The 22,226-nt window shown below is 38.6% G+C and overlaps 1 protein-coding gene across 4 annotated transcripts in view; it reads right to left on the bottom strand.

Moving 5' to 3' along the window:
- The window catches only part of FAM227B (family with sequence similarity 227 member B), a 212,893-nt gene that overhangs the window by 28,260 nt on the left and 162,407 nt on the right, over positions 1 to 22,226 (bottom strand). For all 4 annotated transcript variants that reach the window (XM_061428810.1, XM_061428808.1, XM_061428811.1 and 1 more), the window contains one exon: positions 3,244 to 3,341. In XM_061428810.1, the coding sequence (XP_061284794.1) occupies positions 3,244 to 3,341 (98 nt within the window). The remainder of the gene's footprint in view (positions 1 to 3,243; positions 3,342 to 22,226) is intronic.

The following is a 22,226-nucleotide window of genomic DNA, read 5'->3' as shown; positions in this document are numbered from 1 at the left end:
TGGGCTGGAAGAAGCACAAGCTGGAATCAAGATTGCTGGGAGAAATATCAATAACCTCAGATATGCAGATGACACCACCCTTATGGCAGAAAGTGAAGAGGAACTAAAGAGCCTCTTGATGAAAGTGAAAGAGGAGAGTGAAAAAGTTGGCTTAAAGCTCAACATTCAGAAAATGAAGATCATGGCATGTGGTCCCATCACTTCATGGGAAATAGATGGGGAAACAGTAGAAACAGTGTCAGACTTTATTTTTTGGGGCTCCAAAATCACTGCAGATGGTGACTGCAGCCATGAAATTAAAAGACGCTTACTCCTTGGAAGGAAAGTTATGACCAACCTAGATAGCATATTCAAAAGCAGAGACATTACTTTGCCAACAAAGGTCCAATTAGTCAAGGCTATGGTTTTCCCAGTGGTCATGTATGGATGTGAGAGTTGGACTGTGAAGAAAGCCGAGTGCCGAAGAATTGATGCTTTTGAATTACGATGTTGGAGAAGACTCTTGAGAGTCCCTTGGACTGCAAGGAGATCCAACCAGTCCATTCTAAATGAGATCAGCCCTGGGTGTTCTTTGGAAGGAATGATGCTAAAGCTGAAACTCCAGTACTTTGGCCACCTCATGCAAAGAGTTGACTCATTGGAAAAGACTCTGATGCTGAGAGGGATTGGGGGCAGGAGGAGAAGGGGATGATAGAGGATGAGATGGCTGGATGGCATCACTGACTCGATGGACGTGAGTCTGAGTGAACTCCGGGAGTTGGTGATGGACAGGGAGGCCTGGTGTGCTGCAATTCATGGGGTCGCAAAGAGTCAGACATGACTGAACTACTGAACTGAACTGAGCCATTTTCTTGGGTACTTTAAGGTCTCACGTTGTCCAAAGAACTCTTGCTAAAGATATACCAAGTAGCCAAAATAATTAACAGAAGTCTCACTGCTTCCAATTACCCCCACAAAAGATAATGGCAGAAAACTCTGCGAAATTTAAGATTCCATAAAACAAAACTTTTATAGCCAAAGTCAATTTAGTACTAAATTTGAAGAACCAGGCAATCCAATGAACTTTGGAAGGGTCACAAAGGATGAACTAGGAAATTCAAGGAATGGTTTCAGCCTTCAGCTTTTCTGTTAGTTTACTAAACGATAATTGCTGACAGTGGATAGAAAGCTAAACTCTGATTTTGAGGTTTGAAAGTGTGTACTATCTATGCTCATGTGGACACTGGGAGCCCATAAGCACTCATTCAGCATTTGGATGACACTGGTGCTTAGAAGGACTTCCTTGTAGCTCAGATGGTAAAGAATCTGCCTGCAATGCCAGACACTCCGGTTTGATCCCTGGGTAGGGAAGATCTTCTGGAGAAAGGAATGGCAATCCCCTTCAATATTCTAGCCTGGAGAATCCCATGGACAGAGGAGCCTTTCGGGCTACAGACGACAAAGAGTCAGACACTTAGGGAAAAAAAAGTGCTTAGAAAACTTTTCTTTCCATTGAACTGAAACATGTACTCTGTACAGCTTTTACTTATTGGTAAAAGTAAAACTTTTTAGTGTGTATTAGTAAAAACTTTTTTGAGCCATATAGAAAAAGTCTAATCCTGCTACTAATCTAATCTACTGTAGCTCTCTACATATTTGAAAACAGTTATTATGGGCTCCAGTCTCATCTTTTCTAGTGGAAACATCTTTACATATTTTGGCAATTGCTCAAACATTATGGTTTCAGAGCCCTTTACTGTCTTGATTATTATACCCTTTTACAATGCAGGGCTCCAAAATGAACATAATGCACAATCTTTGTCCAATCAGCACATATGTTTAGACAGCCCATGAATACAGTAGATTTTGGGGTCAATGACATTCTACTTTTGACACATAGAGAGCTTACTGTTGAAAGTGATTCCCAAATCTTTTCAGATGCCTCCAAGCCAAGGCTTTATTATTCTATACTTAGGAAGTTATAATTTTGGACCTTTATACTTTTTCCACAGTAACAGTTTATCTTCTAAGATCAGGTCTGTTATTCTAGCCTGTTGAAAACTTTTGGTCATTCATAATTCTTCCAAGTTTTATGACTTCTACATAGCTAATAAAAAATGGCAACCATGTTTTCATCAAAGTTGTCAATAAAATGTGTGTAATACAGGACCAATGATGCAGCAATATGGTGTACTGCCACAGACATAACTGCCATTTGCTTTCTAGCTTTTAAAGTGTCATCTGAAGAAAGGTCATTTGGTCAGTTATAAATCCCTCCATCCATATTTCTCCAACTTGTAAACAAAGTATGAAAGACCATTTTTAGTGGTTGTTCAAGATCAGCTATACAATTTCTATCATACTTTCCTGATTTTGAAATTTACCAACATTGCCCTCCTCCTCTACTCCCATCTCCTCCCCTGCCCTCCTGTCCCCTGAGCCAAGATAGTGCAATATTGCCATCTACATCAACCTGACTCTCAGGTCACCAATTTCCATCCTAAGCTCTGGCAAAACATCCTTGGCAGGACTGTGACATTTGGAAGAGATTCTACATACCTGGATTATTAAAGACCTGGAAATATATGAATATGACTTTCATAAAGTGATTTTTATAGGCATAATTTAAAATTTAAAATAATGGTCAGACTTAACTAGATAATTCAGACCAAATTTTATCAATAAAGACTGCAATAGATTTAAAACTTAACTGGCCAACAAATTAAGAGATCAAATTCAGAAGTTGAAGCCAACAGTCTCATCAAATTTTGGCTAAAGCAACACAAGGTAGCAAGTCCATAGGATCTCTATTTTGGAGGCATGTTTAAAACTGTGGAGAAAGCAAACATTCAAGACTGAAGAGTAACAATACCTACATATAGTCATTTATTCCAGGACCATGGTTTAAGAGGTAGGGACAGGTCAATCACTGTTGAAAACTCCTTTGATGTTTTGTCTACAACTTTGACTGATGGTTATTGAGGTCAGAGCCCTTTTTGTATGTCAGCCCAAGTAGAAGCAGTGCCAGAATTATGAGGAAAAGATAAACATTATTCTTTTTCCTTAGAGATGAGGATAGTTTCAGAAAAAACACAACTTAGCAATATTAAGGTTAGTCTCCCTAATAAGTCGCTTCTGATCAGTTTTTCTAAAATATATATCAAGAGTATAATAAGCTACATTGTCCATGTGAAACTGTTGAATTAATTATACTGAAAATATTAAAAGTAAGAACGTTTTTTTTATGATCATTATACTTCAAACCTTTGTTGGTAGTTGTGATGGTCTTGATTCTTCCTTGAATGCAGGCGTTGTATATGCTTTTGCGTTCTCTAAAATTTTCGATATATTGAAGTCTATGGCTAAAACAAACAAACAAAAAAATTTCTTAAATTCTGTTATTTTTTTCTTCGGAAAGGAATGACACCATGTCTTTTATTTTTTTCCAGCAATGTACATTAAACATGGAGAGAGGTAAAAGTGTGAGGTTAGGATATTGTTACATACTAGCTTGCTCCAGTCAATCTAGGCTCCCAGGTGGTGAAGAATCTGCCTGCCAATGCGGGAGCAAGAAATGCAGGCTCAGTCCCTGGGTTGGGAAGATCCCCGGAGTTGGGAACGATAAACCACCCCAGTATTCTTGCCTGGAAAATTCCATGGACAGAGGAGCCTGGCGGGCTATAGTTCATGGGGTCCCAAGGAATCAACGGAGCATGCACGCACACCCCAGTCAGAGGAAATGAATATTCCATCTCACTTTACTTAACAGGGATTTAGAGTTTTCAAATTTATTCACTTACACTATTTCATGCTGTCCTCATAAACCATTTTATGAGCTAAGTAAATTTCCCACAACTTACAGATGAGAAAACCAAATGCAGGAAACTCTACGACTTTTTCTAAGATGAGTCTTGCTCTAAGTCTTACCCTACCATTTATTGAGAGTAGAGGAAGAGGATATGGACCTAGGGCTTTTGCCTCTGAGTTCAGAGCTCTTTTCATGACCCTCTAGTTACGTAGAATAAGAGGTTTGGGCCTTGGCATGTTAGAGGCCACCTTTTCCATATACTGACAACACACCCAGATAAGGAAAGACTTGGTAAATTTTTTTTTTTTTTATAACCAGCATAAATATGCATGAGGGCACATAGGGATTCTTATCTTAAAGGAGAACTATATCATTTAATCAGTCATGTCAATCAGCCTAAAAGCACAGGCTAGTTACTAAGGGTACCTCAATATAGAACAGAGAAAACAGGTGATCTGAGAAGTTTGCACTAGATCTTGGCACTGACAATTATTACCAGTTACCAGGTAGACAAATTAGACTACAGTATTTGAGGTTGATGACAAACCTTAGAAGAATTAAAGAAGGTTACTTGGATTGATTATTTATGTTACATATTAAAAGATATTTGATATTAGCTTGAAATACTGGAGGCAACTAGGCATTTTTCTCTGGCAGAGATTAAAAAATTGGCTGGCAAGGAACCTATATTTTAAGAGTGAAACAAAAGTTAGGTTAAGTTGGGAGTTAGAATGGGCAAGAAAGGTAATGAACCATATAATTTCTCTACTTTGAAACTTGCTCAAAAACATACAACCCATTATGGAAAGGAATTTGACAATATCTATCAATAACACAGACATTTTTTCTTTGCCTCAGTAATCCCTCCCCTAAGAATATATTCTTCACAATCTCCTACACAAGTACAAAAACACACAAGTACAAGTTTAATGATTATGTATTTAATATTTAAATACATAAAACCTATGTATTTATTACTCAGGTGCAGGTTGAGAAAACCATGGTACTCCAATTTTTGGAATACTATAAGCTGTAAAAAGAAATGAGTAACATCTCTGTACAGATGTGAAGATATCTTGAGGTTATATCATTAAGTGAGGAAAGCAAGTTGCAAAACAGTACAGAGTATATTACTTGACTGAAAGTATACAATATGCTACGTTCAGTTTAAAAGGGATACTTGCCTTCATTTGTATAAAGGAACACTGAAAAGATAAATAAGAAATGAATAAAAATATTCTCTTTGGGAGGAATAATTAAAAATAAAAATGCTCAATTTTGAATTATTCTTAAATACATACTTAGGTGATATTACTCAGCAGTGGCCACAGGACTGGAACAGGTCAGTTTTCATTCCAATCTCAAAGAAAGGCAATGCCAAAAAATGCTCAAACTACCACACAATTGTACTTATCCCATATGCTAGCAAAAAAGTAATGCTCAAAATTCTCCAAGCCAGGCTTCAACAGTACGTGAACCATGAAATTCCAGATGCTCAAGCTGGATTTAGAAAAGGCAGAGGACCCAGAGATCAAATTGCCAACATCCACTGGATCATTGAAAAAGCAAGAGAGTTCCAGAAAAACATCTATTTCTGCTTTATTGACTATGCCAAAGCCTTTGACTGTGTGGATCACAATAAACTGTGGAAAATTCTGAAAGAGATGGGAATACCAGACCACCTGACCTGCCTTTTGAGAAACCTGAATGCAGGTCAGGAAGCAACAGTTAGAACTGGACATGGAACAATAGACTGGTTCCAAATAGGAAAAGGAGTATGTTAAGGCTGTATATTGTCACCCTGCTTATTTGAATTATATGCAGAGTACAATATGAGAAATGCTGGGTTGGATGAAGTACAAACTTGAATCAAGATTGCCGGGAGAAATATCAATAACCTGATATGCAGATGACACCACCCTTATGGCAGAAAGTGAAGAAGAACTGAAGAGCCTCCTGATGAAAGTGAAAGAGGAGAGTGAAAAAGTTGGCTTAAAACTCAACATTCAGAAAACTAAGATCATGGCATCTGGTCTCATCACTTCATGGCAAATAGATGGGGAAACAGTGGAAATGGTGACAGACTTTAATTCTGGGGGCTCCAAAATCACTGTGGAGAAGGCAATGGCACCCTACTCCAGTACTCTTGCCTGGAGAATCCCATGGATGGAGGAGCCTGGTGGGCTGCAGTCCATGGGGTCACTAAGAGTTGGACACAACTGAGCGACTTCACTTTCACTTTTCACTTTCCTGCATTGGAGAGGGAAATGGCAACCCACTCCAGTGTTCTTGCCTGGAGAATCCCAGGGATGGGGGAGCCTGGTGGGCTGCCGTCTCTGGGGTCGCACAGAGTCGGACACGACTGAAGCGACTTAGCAGCTTAGCAAAATCACTGCAGATGGTGACTGCAGCCATGAAATTAAAAGACACTTGCTCCTTGGAAGAAAAGTTATGACCAACCTAGACAGCATATTAAAAAGCAGAGTCATTACTTTGCCAACAAAGGTCCTTCTGGTCAAAGCTATTGTTTTTCCAGTAGTCATGTATGGATGTGAGAGCTGGAATATCAAGAAAGCTGAGTACTGAAGAATTGATGCTTTTGAACTGTGCTTTTAGATAAGACTCTTGAGAGTCCCTTGGACTGCAAGGAGATCCAACCAGTCCATCCTAAAGGATATCAGTCCTGGGATATCAGTCCTGGGTGTTCTTTGAAATGACTGATGCTGAAGCTGAAACTCCAATACTTTGGCCACCTGATGCGAAGAGCTGACTCATTTGAAAAGACCCTGATGCTGGGAGGGATTGGGGGCAGGAGGAGAAGGGGACAACAGAGGATGAGATGGCTGGATGGCATCACCGACTCAATGGACATGAGTTTGAATAAACTCCGCGAGTTGGTGATGGACAGGGAGGCCTGGGGTGCTGCAGTCCATGGGGTTGCAAAGAGTCGGACACAACCGAGTGATAACTGAACTGAACTGAACCTATCTTCTAGTTGTTATGAACAGATAATTTAAACAAAAGGACTTTCATGTTTACCCTATGCACAACAAACGTCAAGACCCTCTGGTGGGCTGGTCAGTGTTTAGGGATGGGTACAGAGGCAGTTCTGGGCTCTTCAGTCTTTAGGTGGACTGTCTGCTAAGTGGGGCTATGCCTCTGCCAGTTAGTTGTTTGGCCTGAGGCTTCCCAACTCTGGAGTCTGTAGGCTCTTAGTGGCGCCAGGTCTTAGAGCTAATGAGCCAAGATATCAACTGCTGATGATGCTCCCCAATATGTCTGCACCCAGAGTCTATATAGCCCCTTTCCTGCCTCCCCAGGAGACTCTCTAAGCCCAGCAGGGATATGGTGTTTTCCCTTTAAGAGTGAAATTTTTATTTTTCCCCAGTCCAGTGGGATTCCTGCAATTAAGCCCCACTAACCTTCAAAGCCAAACACTCTGGGGGCTTCTCTTCTCAGTACCAGATCCCTAGACTGAGTAGCTTGATGTAGGAGAACCTCTAAAATATAATAATTCTCCAGTCTGTGGTTTACCCATCCAGGAGATAGGGGGTCTGATTATATGGTAAGTCTACCCTTCCTACCAGTCTTGCTATAGTTCTTTCTTTATGTCTTTAGCTATAGAAGACTTTTCTGGTAGGTTCTAGTCTTTTTCACTGATGGCTGTTCTGAAGATAGTTGTGATTTTGGTGTGCTTTTTAGAGGAGGTGAGCTTAGGGTCTTTTTACTGTGCCATCGTGGCTACTTTTGACACAATATTTTTTATTTATCGGGATAATATTTTGCAAGTGTTATTCTATAAATTTGTTTCTACTTTTCAGACCATGATTCTTAGTTTTATTTGAAAAATGTCACAGCTAAACTCATGGTGAATGTTCCATGGTGAATCCACAGTGGCAGAGCATTTCAAGACCTTAATCATACTCCAAAAATTGCTCTAAAAATACATAAGCCATTTCTGCAGGTACTTCCCAAGACAATTCCAGTCACAGTCTGGGAGACTTTTCAAGGTATTTCCCTCTCCTATTCACTAAAAGAGTGGCTCCAACTCCCACTTAACCAGTAGCTTGAAGCACGGGCATGTGAACTTAATGTGCATTCCTGAATCAGAGTAGTGTATTAGTTAAGCCTTGGAGACAGATGGACACAGATTTAAACATCAGCTCTGCCATTTGAAAACTAAGTGACTTTGGGCAAATACAATTCTTTAAGCTTTCAGTTCCTTGAAATATAATTTTGAAATGATAATAATGATTAAATTATAGACTTGTTAACTGGATAAAAATGAGATCATATAGGCAAATCACACGTAACTGGCATCCTGTAATGGACTGTGTAAATTTTAGACAATATTGTCATTACCATCATTTTTTAAGGAGAATGAATTCAAACTCTCTATTACTTCATACTTAATAAAAGATTCATTGAGAGAAAATATTGAGGAGTGATTGAGTGTTATCTATTTTTTTAGAAAATCTGAGACATATTCTTGAGCTGAGGTAGACCGACAAAGAGATATTTATTAGAATTGAATTTTCTTGGCCACTTGTAGATCCGTTTTTACCAGATTATACTTTGTCTTTATATGCTCTTGGTTAACACAGTGCAATGTTATAGACTCAAATATGGCTGTATTTACACATCAACAACATTCATTACATTACGTAGAGCTTCTCTTAGGAGAGGGTGTTAATCAGTAGAGGTGTTCACAAGTATTCACCTTTTCATCCTTCCAAGGCACATGGTAGGACTAAATATCTAGTCTCTTTGAAGATAATTATGGCATTTGCAACTTGCTCTGGGCAGTAAAAAAATGAATTTGATTACAACTATATATGTAATCTCCAGTGACCCACTTTCCAGTTGAGTCTAAATTTCCTCCTGTTTTAGACATTTTTTAGTTTGTTTAAATTATGTTCCCTATTGTAAATTATATGAATTAAGGCATGAGAAGATAGATTAATCTACCTCCATCAAGTGGGGAAAAACCCTACAAATGTGATTTCTTAAACCTAAACCTATTTTCCATTTATTCAATTTTTCATGCATTGCTTCAAGAAATGCTTTCTTTGCAGACTTTGTGAAAAACACTATAAATTTCAAGAGAAATTAAAAGTATACAGTTGCTGGCCTCAATAACCAATTGTAATCAAGTAGGTTGATAAAACATATGCAGGTAATACTTGTTAAAAATTCAACATCTATTCAAAAGTTAATATAAGATGAAGAGGCAAATAGATTGTATCAGAAGTAAAACTTTAAGGATGAATTAGAGATTGTTTGTGGGATGAGTTAATCAGAGAAGGCTCACTTAAAAACTGATCAGATTTGCAGGAATGCAGACACGGAGAAAGAATTCAGGCCCATGGCATGTACATAGGGCTGAGGTTGGGTAACAAGGTATTTTAACGGGACTTTGAGGAGACCACCCTAGTTGCAGGAAAGTGTTACCTTAGGGACTGTTTTAAGAATATGAAGAAGAAAAAGAGCAAAGGAGATTAAGATGAAGCGGTTATGCTAGTGTAAGCAGATTTTTACTATGTGTCTGTCAGGAAATACTACACTGAACTCAAATCTTTGATGATGATTGAAATAATTGGTCTGTAATTATGAGTTAATTTAAATACTATAGTTGCTTAACAAATGATGTGAGTGATGTGGTTTTACCCCTTAAATCATAAACTTGTTAATAAGCCTGATTATCTGAAATTATCATAAATTTTATAAATGAAATAGGAATGGACCAACCCAACCACTATGAAAATCATGAAGAAAAGAGGAGCTAAGGAATGTATAGTTACCTTTACCACAGAGGAAAATTACAGTATTATTAGTTAAAAATCAAAACATTGAAATAAAATCAAAGTGGTAAAGAATTCACATTTTGGTGGTGTCAGTGTTATGTATGACTTACATGAAATACATATGCTTCATTCAAAATGTGGATGGAGAGGTCAAATGTAGCAGGCATAAAACTTTTGCAAGAGTTCCTTATGTTTTCCTCTTAGTGTCCATGGTAAATGAAGGGTGCTGTGGTTCACCCATATAATTTCTACTCTGTTTAGAGTCATTGTGCTCTAATGGGAAAAATGCTAGCAGAGGTCCTAGTGACGCAGTGTCACTTCCCCACCCTTTCACCAAAATCTTTCCATTAGAATAATTACTGTAAGTTAGACTCCTGTCCTAAACAAAGGAACTAGCATTTTATTCCACCATTAAAAAAAATTCTAGGCTCTCAAACCTCTTCCATGGGTGGATTATCAACATTAATCCCAATAAACACCAATAATATGTCTTAAAGAAAGTTCATATTGCAAGATCAAATTTGAAAAATTAATTTATGATTTTAATTAAACCAAGATTTCTATGTCAATGAGGAATTAATAGTTAAAATGAATGATTAGAATAAGAATTGGCTCTTTTAATGCTGGTAATTCCAAATTCTTTGATCTGCTACCACTAAGCTCCTATCCTGACTACTGAGACTAACCAAATTCAAACTTAATGGAATCAATCATACCAAGAGAACAGACACCGTCAGAAGTTTCATTTTAAGACCACAAAGCACTAATAGAATTTATGGAAGGTTTGAATTAGTTAGTACCTTGGGAAGACATGTCATTCTTAATAAAATTTTCTTATAGGGAAAGACTGAGTGCTACTACAATATGATCTAAGAACAAATTTTATTACTAAAATAATTGGTACCATTAATACTACAGTGGAAAATCCATGGGAAAGAAGAGAATGGCACAGATAGCTAGTGTTCTTCATTGAAGGAAATAATTGTGGGGATCTTTTTCAAGTGCAGTTTTTGATTTTGTTATTAGGTATGGGGTTTAATAACACCACAGGTGTTGGTATGCTATACCACAGTCCATGGAGTTGCCTTTTGAGTAATAAGGTGGTAGGTAACACGGCGTTGCAACAGTTACTCTCTAATGATGTGACTTTGAACCTGTACCCTCAGCTGTAAAACAGTATCATGAACACTGGTCTCAAAGAATCACTAGGAGAGTAAGTGAACATTATGTTTGTGAAGTGCTTGGCAAAGTTGACCTTAGACAGGAGCACAGAAGGGAAAGAGTATTCATGTGCACTTAGTCATGTCTGACTCTTTGTGAAAACATGGATGGTAGCCCATCAGGCTTCTCTCTCCATGGAATTTTCCAGGCAAGAATACTGGTTCTAGGGGATCTTCCCAACCCAGGGATCAAACCTGTGTCTCTCATGTTTCTTATACTGGCAGGCAGATTTGTCACCACTGTGCCACCTGGGAAGCCTGGGAAAGCAGAGGAATGGAAAATAATGTTGGTACCTGGGTATATGTGGTGGTGGGAGTTTGTGGAAGTTCTCATTGTCTTAATTTTCTCACTGAAGTAGGAAGCAAAATCACTATCTGAGATTGAGTATAGGGGAGAGAGTGTTGGAGATATGAGAAGATAAAAGGGGGAAATAGTTGGCTTCATGAGTGGTAGAAATAAAGGACCAGCGGAAACTGTATGATTACCTGACAGAATTCAGGCCCACTGGAGTTGTGTACTTATGAATTAAACATGAGACTAGTTAGCATGGTTGAATGTGTTCTCTGTGTACATTTAGCTGCACACTTTCAGATGTGTACAGATGGAGAATGATTTTTAATTATTTTAATTATTTTTAGTTGGCAAATTGTAAAAGGAGTTGGGGATGAATACAAAGAAGTAGCTAGAACTACTGACTACAGTAGTTAGGTAAAAAGGGAAGAAGAAGGGTTAGTAAGATCTATATATTGTTGGGATTTTATTTTTGACTTAGTATGCAGAAAATTTTTGGAAATGTTCTATCTGTACCTACACTTGAATGGACAGTTGAGTTATTGCATGTAGCCTCTCTCTCTCTCACACACTTCATAATCACTAGTGTTTTCCTGATATATGTTATTCACTAACACTTTTTGTCAGATATAACTATTATTATCTAAGAGGGGAGAATTAAAGTATTACGGATTTTATATGAAAAATTGTAAGCTCGTCCTTGAGAGTCTGAACATTTTTGCTATGTTTCTAGGCAATATTTTTGGTATATACATCTTCACACATTATATTAATACATTCTGTTGGATTATTTGTCAGTAGGTAGTCTCTCTTCCTTTTAGTGCTTTATTCCTTTAATTTGTCTGATATGAATATTACTATATCAGCTTTCTTTTGCTGAATACTTTTATCTTTTTCCATTATTATCTTTTCTCATTGCTTCATTTTTAACCTTCTAGAAGGTTTTGTTCTGAGAATTTCTTTTGTGTGTGTGTAAGAAGGATGAACATTCTTTTAAAATAACCTACTTGAGGTTTTAACTCTGAGTCAGATGTAGTAGGTCTTATAGACCAATGTTTCCACTTTAATAATTAGAAAAAGCAGGGTAAATGACAAAAATGTCATTTTAAAGGACACTAGAAACAATGGTAGAACAAGTGGAAATTCCAGAGAGGGAAGAACCCTTCCTTTGGGAGCTGACAGGCCTCCAGTTATTTTCACCCCTTGAAAGCATCTACTAATTTGGGGTACTACTGAGAATCAGGTCTGGCGTACACAGTACTCTGTTAGAGAAGAGATGAACCATCAGAGCTTTAACAATCACGTAGGCTGGTATAAAATCAAGACAACTCCCAGGTACACCGCAGCTAATTTTTACCATGGGATATTTACAGAGTTCTGCTGTGGTATGGAAGGCTGGGACAGGGCTGGATTAGAAGCTTCTCAAAGGGTGGACAAAGTCTCTTCCAGGTCTTAGACAGTGGCTAGGAGACAACATTTCACAAATAGCTGGTTGGTCTTCCCCTTAGGACAATATGTCAGATTTTGAAGATGTGTGTCATTGGAGGTTAAAGAGTTAAGCTCAAAACATTCAAAGCATAGAATTAACTCTCTCTCCCTATTTCATGGCTGAGGATATAGAGACTTCTAGGTTCTTAATTAAAAACCCACAAAGACCATGCCCAAAGAACAGGGAAGACCTAGAGTTCAGTGAATCTTATCAAAGCTGTATTCCATCTGTAACCCAGTTCAGTCACTGAATAAGGCATGGTGTTTAGTCCCTCATGCTAACTGGAAAAAGCAAGAGGCATCTCTGGTGGAAAATAATATTGTCTAAATGTCTATAGTTACTTTATACCCAATGCTTAATATATAATAAAAGAGTGTAAGACAAGCAAAGTGCATAATAGATAGAGACACATAGATGATTCATAAATTGGAGTTTAGAGACAAAGGGCTTTAAAATGATACTATAAAGATGCTCAAGAATTAAAAGAAAAGATGAACACAATAGGTGAAATTACACCAATAATCAGGATCTATAAAATTGAATAAAGGATCCACTCTGGATCTATAATTACATACAGATGTCCTTATAGATAAGTACATACTAATAAGTACAATGAGATGGCTGGATGGCATCACCGACTCGATGGACGTGAGTCTGAGTGAACTCTAGGAGTTGGTGATAGACAGGGAGGCCTGGCGTGCTGCAATTCATGGGGTCACAAAGAGTTGGACACGACTCAGCGACTGAACTGAACTGAATAAGTACAATGACTGAAATTAAAAATTCATTGACTGTATTTAACAGAAGACAAGATTAATGAACTTGAAAGACGTCCAAAGAAAATATCCAAACTGAAACACACATATATAAACACAGAACGGAGAAAACAAAACCTTATAAGATACATGGGGTATGGGAGTCCTGAAGGAGAGGAGAGTGAGATTGGGGTAGAGCAGCATTTGAAGAGATAATGATGGAGAATTTCCCTAAATGGATGAAGAAGGTCAACTCACAGATTTTTAAAGATTTAGAAAACTCCAAATATAAAGTACAAATATGAAGAAAACCATACTTAAGTATATTATACTCAGTCTGCTGAACAATAGAGATGAAGGGAAAAAATATTAAAAACATCCAGAGAAAAAAGATACATTTCCTTCAAAGATGCAATGATAAGATTTTATTAACAGAAACAATGGAAACTAAATAAAAATTTTAAATGGCAAAACAAAAATAAAACTTACTACCAACATAGAAATATGTGATCTGCAAAAGTGTGTTAAATGTGAAAGTGAAACAGACATTTCAGACATAATAGGACAGAGCATTCAGCGTGCTTGAATTTTCTCATATTACTCTTGTATGTCTCAAGTCTCAACACCATTACTTACTGTGAGAAACTGACAAGTTACTTAACCTATTAGGGTTCTCCTTTGTCAAATAGGGATAACCATTCTATCAATCTTAAAGCAAACTATGAAACAATAGCATGATAATAGTAAACTCTATTTCCACAGAATTAGTCAATATTACGATAAACGGGTTTATAGTCTATTTACTATTTTGCCCTTATTTTCACATGCTGCTCTCGGTGTTGTCTAACAAGTACAGATCAGATCAGATCAGTCACTCAGTTGTGTCCGACTCTTTGTGACCCCATGAATTGGAGCACTCCAGGCCTCCCTGTCCATCACCAACTCCTGGAGTTCACTGAGACTCACATCCATCGAGTCAGTGATGCCATCCAGCCATCTCATCCTCTGTCGTCCCCTTCTCCTCCCACCCCCGATCCCTCCCAGCATCAGAGTCTTTTCCAATGAGTCAACTCTTTGCATGAGGTGGCCAAAGTACTGGAGTTTCAGCTTTAGTATCATTCCTTCCAAAGAAATCCCAGGGCTGATCTCTTTCAGGATGGACTGGTTGGATCTCCTTGCAGTCCAAGGGACTCTCAAGAGTCTTCTCCAACACCACAGTTCAAAAGCATCAATTCTTCGGCACTCAGCCTTCTTCACAGTCCAACTCTCACATCCATACATGACCACAGGAAAAACCATAGCCTTGACTAGACGAACCATTGTTGGCAAAGTAATGTCTCTGCTTTTGAATATGCTATCTAGGTTGGTCATAACTTTTCTTCCAAGGAGTAAGCGTCTTTTAATTTCATGTCTGCAGTCACCATCTGTAGTGATTCTGGAGCCCAGAAAAATAAAGTCTGACACTGTTTCCACTGTTTCCCCATCTATTTCCCATGAAGTGGTGGGACTGGATGCCATGATCTTTGTTTTCTGAATGTTGAGCTTTAAGCCAACTTTTTCACTCTCCACTTTTACTTTCATCAAGAGGCTTTTTAGTTCGTCTTCACTTTCTGCCATAAGGGTGGTGTCATCTGCATATCTGAGGTTATTGATATTTCTCCCGGCAATCTTGATTCCCGCTTGTGTTTCTTCCAGTCCAGAGTTTCTCATGATGTACTCTGCATATAAGTTAAATAAACAGGGTGACAATATACAGCTTTGACGAACTCCTTTTCCTATTTGGAACCAGTCTGTTGTTCCATGTCCAGTTCTAACTGTTTCTTCCTGACCTGCATACAAATTTCTCAAGAGGCAGGTCAGGTGTTCTGGTATTCCCATCTCTTTCAGAATTTTCCACAGTTTATAGTGATGCACACAGTCAAAGGCTTTGGCATAGTCAATAAAGCAGAAATAGATGTTTTTCTGGAACTCTCTTGCTTTTTCCATGATCCAGCGGATGTTGGCAATTTGATCTCTGGTTCCTCTGCCTTTTCTAAAACTAGCTTGAACATCAGGAAGTTCACGGTTCACATATTGCTGAAGACTGGCTTGGAGAATTTTGAACATTACTAGCGTGGGAGATGAGTGCAATTGTGCTATAGTTTGAGCACTCTTTGGCATTGCCTTTCTTTGGGATTGGAATGAAAACTGACCTCTTCCAGTCCTGTGGCCACTGCTGAGTTTTCCAAATTTGCTGGCATATTGAGTGCAGCACTTTAACAGCATCATCTTTCAGGATTTGAAATAGCTCACCTGGAATTCCATCACCTCCACTAGCTTTGTTCCTAGTGATGCTTTCTAAGGCCCACTTGACTTCACATTCCAGGATGTCTGGCTCTAGGTCAGGTACACTAAGCGGTTATTCTTGTGTCCTAGACATGCTGTACCTATCTCATTAGCTATTTGGTAATCAAATTACACTGATTCATATATGCCTACAGTTAATTAACTGGATCTTTAAAAAGTGTTTTACCTTGTAGTCATATCTCTTCCAAATTTTATTTTTATTGCTGGACTTTTGAATCCATATTCCCAACCAGTGGGAGTTTTAGTGTCTCCAATTCTACCAAAGGATAAGACTCAGGATATTATCTATAATCCTTGAGGTGGAACTAGAAGTCTTTGACTTTGTTATATGGCTAAACTACTATTATTTTGTCTTGTTTGACTGCTTTCCTTTGTTTCTGCATTTTCTCATTCTCTGATTAAATTTGCTCTTTGAAACTCAGGAAAGAACTCTATGCCTTTCCAACATTTTGCCACACTTGTTTTCTCTTATTTGGTTAAATCATTCTTAAAATAAGCTGCAGACTCTGCCAGCATTTTAAAAATGAGGCAAATAAAAAGCATTTCTATAGCTATGATTATTATCATTAATGCTTATGCATAACTTAGCACAGAAGCAGACTGTGTACCAAGGATTCCAGTGTAAGCAGATCATTGGGAGAAACAAGGAACATGGATTACAGAAGAAGTGAAACAGGAAAATAAAACAGCCAATGAAAGATGCAGTATCAAGCCAGGTACCACAGTGGGTGACTAGATTATAATCCCCTGCTGCTAAGTCACTTCAGTCGTGTCTGACTCTGTGCGACCCCATAGACGGCAGCCCACCAGGCTCCCCCGTCCCTGGGATTCTCCAGGCAAGAACACTGGAGTGGGTTGCCATTTCCTTCTCCAATGCATGAAAGTGAAAAGTGAAAGTGAAGTCATTCAGTCATGTCCGACCCTCAGTGACCTCATGGACTGCAGCCCACCAGGCTCCTCTGTCCATGGGATTTTCCAGGCAAGAGTACTGGAGTGGGGGTGCCATTGCCTTCTCCGTATAATCCCCTAGGGAATCTCAAAAATGACAGAATGATCTCTGTTTGTTTCCAAGGCAAACCATTCAATATCACAGTAAACCAAGTCTATGCCCCAACCAGTAATGCTTAAGAAGCTGAAGTTGAATGATTCTATGAAGACCTACAAGACCTTCTAGAACTAACACCCAAAAAAGATGTCCTTTTCATTATAGGGGACTGGAATGCAAAAGTAGGAAGTCAAGAAATACTTGGAGTAACAGGCAAATTTGACCTTGGAGTACAAAATGAAGCAGGGCAAAGGCTAACAGAGTTTTGTCAAGAGAACCCACTGGTCATAGCTAACACCTTCTTCCAACAAGACAAGAGAAGACTCTACACATGGACATCACCAGATGGTCGACATCAAAATCAGCTTGATTATATTCTTTGCACCCAAAGATGGAGAAGCTCTATACAGTCAGCAAAAACAAGACCGGGAGCTGACTGGCACTCAGATCATGAACTCCTTATTGCCAAATTCAGACTTAAATTGAAGAGAGTAGGGAAAACCACTAGGCCATTCAGGTATGACCTAAATCAAATCCCTCAAGATTATACACTGGAAGTGAGAAATAGATTCAAAGGGATTAGATCTGATAGAGTGCCTGAAGAACTATGGATGGAGGTTCATCGACACTGTACTAGAGGCAGTAATCAAGACCACCCCCGAGAAAAAGAAATGCAAAAAAGCAAAATGGTTGTCTGAGGAGACCTTACAAATAGCTAAGAAAAGAAGAGAAGATAAAGGCAAAGGAAATGGAAAGATATATCCATTTGAATGCAGAGTTCCAAAGAATAGCAAGGAGAGATAAGAAAGCCTTCCTCAGTGATCAGTGCAAAGAAATAGAGGAAAACAATAGAATGGGAAAGTCTAGAGATCTCTTCAGGAAAATTAGAGATACCAGGGAACATTTCATGCCAAGATGGGCACAATAAAGGAAAAAAATGGTATGGACCTAATATAAACAGAAGATACTAAGAAGAGGTGGCAAGAATACACAGAACTATACAAAAAAGATCTTCATGACCCAGATAACCATGATGGTGTGATCACTCACCTAGAGCCAGAAATCCTGGGATGTGAAGTCCAGTGGGCCTTAGGAAACATCACTATGAACAAAACTAGTGGAGGTGATGGAATTCCAGTTGAGCTATTTCAAATCCTGGAAGATGATGCTATGAAAGTGCTGCACTCAATATGCCAGCAAATTTGGAAAACTCAGCAGTGACCACAGGACACGAAAAGTTCAGTTTTCATCCAATCCCAAAGAAAGGCAATGCCAAAGACTGTTCAAACTACCACACAATTGTACTCATCTTACATGCAGCAAAATAATGCTCAAAATTCTCCAAGCCAGGCTTAAACAGTACGTGAACCGGATGTTCAAGCTGGATTTAGAAAAGGCAGATGAATCAGAGATCAAATTGCCAACCTTCATTGGATCAACAAAAAAGCAAGAGAGAAAAACTTCTGCTTCTGCTTTATTGATTATGCCAAAGCCTTTGACTGTGTAGATCACAACAAACTGTGGAAAATTCTTAAAGAGATGGGACTACCAGACCACCTTACCTACATGAGAATCCTGTATGCAGGTCAAGAAACAACAGAACTGGACATGAAACAACAGACTAGTTCCAAATTGGGAAAGGAGTATGTCAAAGCTGTATATTGTCACCGTGCTTATTTAACTTATAGGCAGAGTACATCATGCAAAGTGCCAGGCTGGATGAAGCACAAGCTAGTATAAAGATTGCCAGGAGAAATATCAATGACCTCAGTTATGCAGATGACACCACCCTTATGGCAGAAAGTGAAGAGAAACTAACGAGCCTCTCAAAGTGAAAGAGGAGAGTGAAAAAGTTGGCTTAAAACTCAACATTCAGAAAACAAAGATCATGGCATCTGGTCTCATCACTTCATGGTAAATAGATGGGGAAACAATGGAAACAGTGAAAGACTTTATTTTGGGGGGCTCCAAAATCACTGCAGATGGTGACTGTGCCATGAAATTAAAAGATGCTTGCTCCTTGGCAGAAAAGTTACGACCAACCTAGACAGTATATTAAAAAGCAGAGACATTACTCTGCCAACGAAGGTCCGTCTCGTCAAGTCTGTTTTTTCCAGTGGTCATGTATGGATGTGAGAGTTGGACTTTAAAGAAAACTGATCACCAAAGAATTGATGCTTTTGAACTGTGGTGTTGGAGAAGATTCTTGAAAGTCCTGTGGACTGCAAGGAGATCAAATCAGTCAATCCTAAAGGAAATCAGTGAATATTCACTGGAAGGACTGATGCTGAAGCTGAAACTCCAATACTTTGGCCACTTGATGCAAAGAACTGACTCATTTGAAAAGCCCCTGATGCTGGGAAAGATTGAAGGCAGGAGGAGAAGGGGACGACAGAGGATGAGATGGTTGGATGGCATCACCGACTCAATGGACATGAGTTTTAGCAAGCTCTGGGAGTTGGTGATGGACAGGGAAGGCTGGTGTGCTGCACTCCTTGGGGTTGCAAAGAATCATACACGACTGAGTCACTACACTGAACTGAACTGATGAAATCTCTGTGGAAAAAAGTACAAAACACATGCCTCAGAATTATCCCAGCCAAGGATGGCGGTGGTGGGAAGTTGTGGCATATATTAATTCTCTCTCCTCAGTTATCAGGTCTCTCTTCAGAATTACCCTCAGAGGGTATTAATTCCAGCCCTCTGTGTGAGGGCAAAGTGAGTTCTGGTAGCCCGTCAACCAAGATACAATTGCTAGCTGATGGAAGGCAAGCTGACGTGTAGAGAACATCAGCAGATTTTCAAGACATTTGAACCAGAACTTATTTAACACATTTGAACAAGGACTTAGGAAATAATGGTTTAGAACAGTACACTTTCAAAATTATTGAAATAAAAAGACATGTAATAAAAGAGAATCTTGACAGGAGCAAGTATTAGACTAGTTGTTATCTTTAGACTTACAGGTGTCAACATATAAAATTTTCTTTTTTTTCCTCTTCTTATATTGACCAAACCTGCAATAACAACACTGAACTGAGCAGTGACTCTATTCTTAATGTATCACCATTAACGATGATGTTCTACAGGTTTGTTGTATTGTTCTCTACCAAATTAATGAAGCTTTCCTCTAAGTCTCATCAAATTAAAATTTATTTAATTTTTAATTTTTTATATTCTAATATTATTCTTAACTTTAAGAATTAATATTAAAACATGTAAAATATTATATATTTTTATGCACTGCGAGATGACAATACTGTGTCATATAATTTTAGGTCTGTCTTTTGCAAGCAGTATATAGCTGGAATTTTATTTGTGAATTTTATGTTTAATTATAAAAATTTCTTAGAATCTGTTTTATGATATTAAAATTTAACATAGTCATATTTATTATGATGATTAATGGGTTTAAAATTATTTTTGCCATTTTATTTTAGTTTTCCACTTTTAACCGAACTTTTCAGTTATTTCTGTTTTACTTTCTTATTAGATTATTTTCCATTACTGTTTTCTTATCTGCTTTAGAAGTTATAAGTTTCATTTCTATTCTTCTAGGGATTAATCTTTTCATACTGTTCATGGGGTTCTCAAGGCAAGAATACTGAAGTGGTTTGCCATTCCCTTCTCCAGTGGACCACATTCTGTCAGACCTCTCCACCATGACCTGTCCGTCTTGGGAGGCCCCACATGGCATGGCTTAGTTTCACTGAGTTAGACAAGGCTGTGGTTGTGTGATCAGATTGGCTAGTTTTCCGTGATTATGGTTTCAGTGTGTATGTCCTCAGATGCCCTCTTGCAACACCTACCGTTTTACTTGGGTTTCTCTTACCTTGGACGTGGGCCAAGAGAACGCACTGGTCATAGCAAACACCCTTTTCCAACAACATAGGAGAAGACTCTACACATGGGCATCACCAGATGGTCAACACCAAAATCAGATTGATTATATTCTTTGCACCCAAAGATGGAGAAGCTCTATACAGTCAGCAAAAACAAGACTGGGATCTGACTGTGGCTCAGATCATGAACTTCGTATTGCCAAATTCAGACTTAAATTGAAGAAAGTGGGGAAAACCACTAGACCATTCAGGTATGACCTAAATCAAATCCCTTATGATTATACAGTGGGAGTGAGAAATACATTTAAGGGACTAGATCTGATAGACAGAGTGCGTGATGAACTATGGACGGAGGTTCGTGACATTGTACAGGAGACAGGCATCAAGACCATCCCCATGGAAAAGAAATGCAAAAAAGCAAAATGTCTGTCTGAGGAGGCCTTACAAATAGCTGTGAAAAGAAGAGAAGTGTAAAGCAAAGGAGAAAAGGAAAAATATTCCCATTGAATGCAAAGCTCCAAAGAATGGCAAGGAGAGATAAGAAAGCCTTCCTCGGTGATCAATGCAAAGAAACAGAGGAAAACAACAGAATGGGAAAGACTAGAGATATCTTCAAGAAAATCAGAGATACTAAGGGAACATTTCATGCAAAGATGGGCTCTATAAAGGACAGAAATGATATGGACCTAACAGAAGCAGAAGATATTAAGAAAAGGTGGCAAGAATACACAGAAGAACTGTACAAAAAAGAGCTTCACAACCAAGATAATCACGATGGTGTGATCACTCACCTAGAGCCAGACATCCTGGAATGTGAAGTCAAGCGGGCCTTAGAAAGCATCACTATGAACAAAGCTAGTGGAGGTGATGAATTCCAGCTGAGCTATTTCAAATCCTGGAAGATGATGCTGTGAAGGTGCTGCACTCAATATGTCAGCAAATTTGGAAAACTCAGCAGTGGCCACAGGACTGGAAAAGGTCAGTTTTCATTCCAATCCCAAAGAAAGGCAATGCCAAGAATGCTCAAACTACCACAAATTGCACTCATCTCACACGCTAGTAAAGTAAATTTACTAGCTCAAAATTCTCCAGGCCAGGCTTTGGCAATATGTGAACTGCAAACTTCCAGATGTTCCAGCTGGTTTTAGAAAAGGCAGAGGAACCAGAGATCAAATTGTCAACATCTGCTGGATCATGGAAAAAGCAAGAGAGTTCCAGAAAAACATCTATTTCTGCTTTATCGACTATGCCAAAGCCTTTGACTGTGTGGATCACAATAAACTGGAAAATTCTGAAAGAGATGGGAATACCAGACCACCTGATCCGCCTCTTGAGAAACCTGAATGCAGGTCAGGAAGCAACAGTTAGAACTGGACATGGAACAACAGACTGGTTCCAAATAGGAAAAGGAGTATGTCAAGGCTGTATATTGTCACCCTGCTTATTTAACTTATATGCAGAGTACATCATGAGAAACGCTGGGCTGGAGTAAGCACAAGCTGGAATCAAGATTGCTGGGAGAAATAGCAACAACCTCAGTTATGCAGATGACACTACCCTTATGGTAGAAAGTGAAAAGGAACTAAAGAGCCTCTTGATGAAAGTGAAAGAAGAGAGTGAAAAAGTTGGCTTAAAGCTCAACATTC

Source organism: Bos javanicus, chromosome 10, assembly GCF_032452875.1.
Source record: "Bos javanicus breed banteng chromosome 10, ARS-OSU_banteng_1.0, whole genome shotgun sequence".
NCBI lineage: Eukaryota > Metazoa > Chordata > Mammalia > Artiodactyla > Bovidae > Bos > Bos javanicus.
This window is presented reverse-complemented; position numbering and strand designations above follow the sequence as displayed.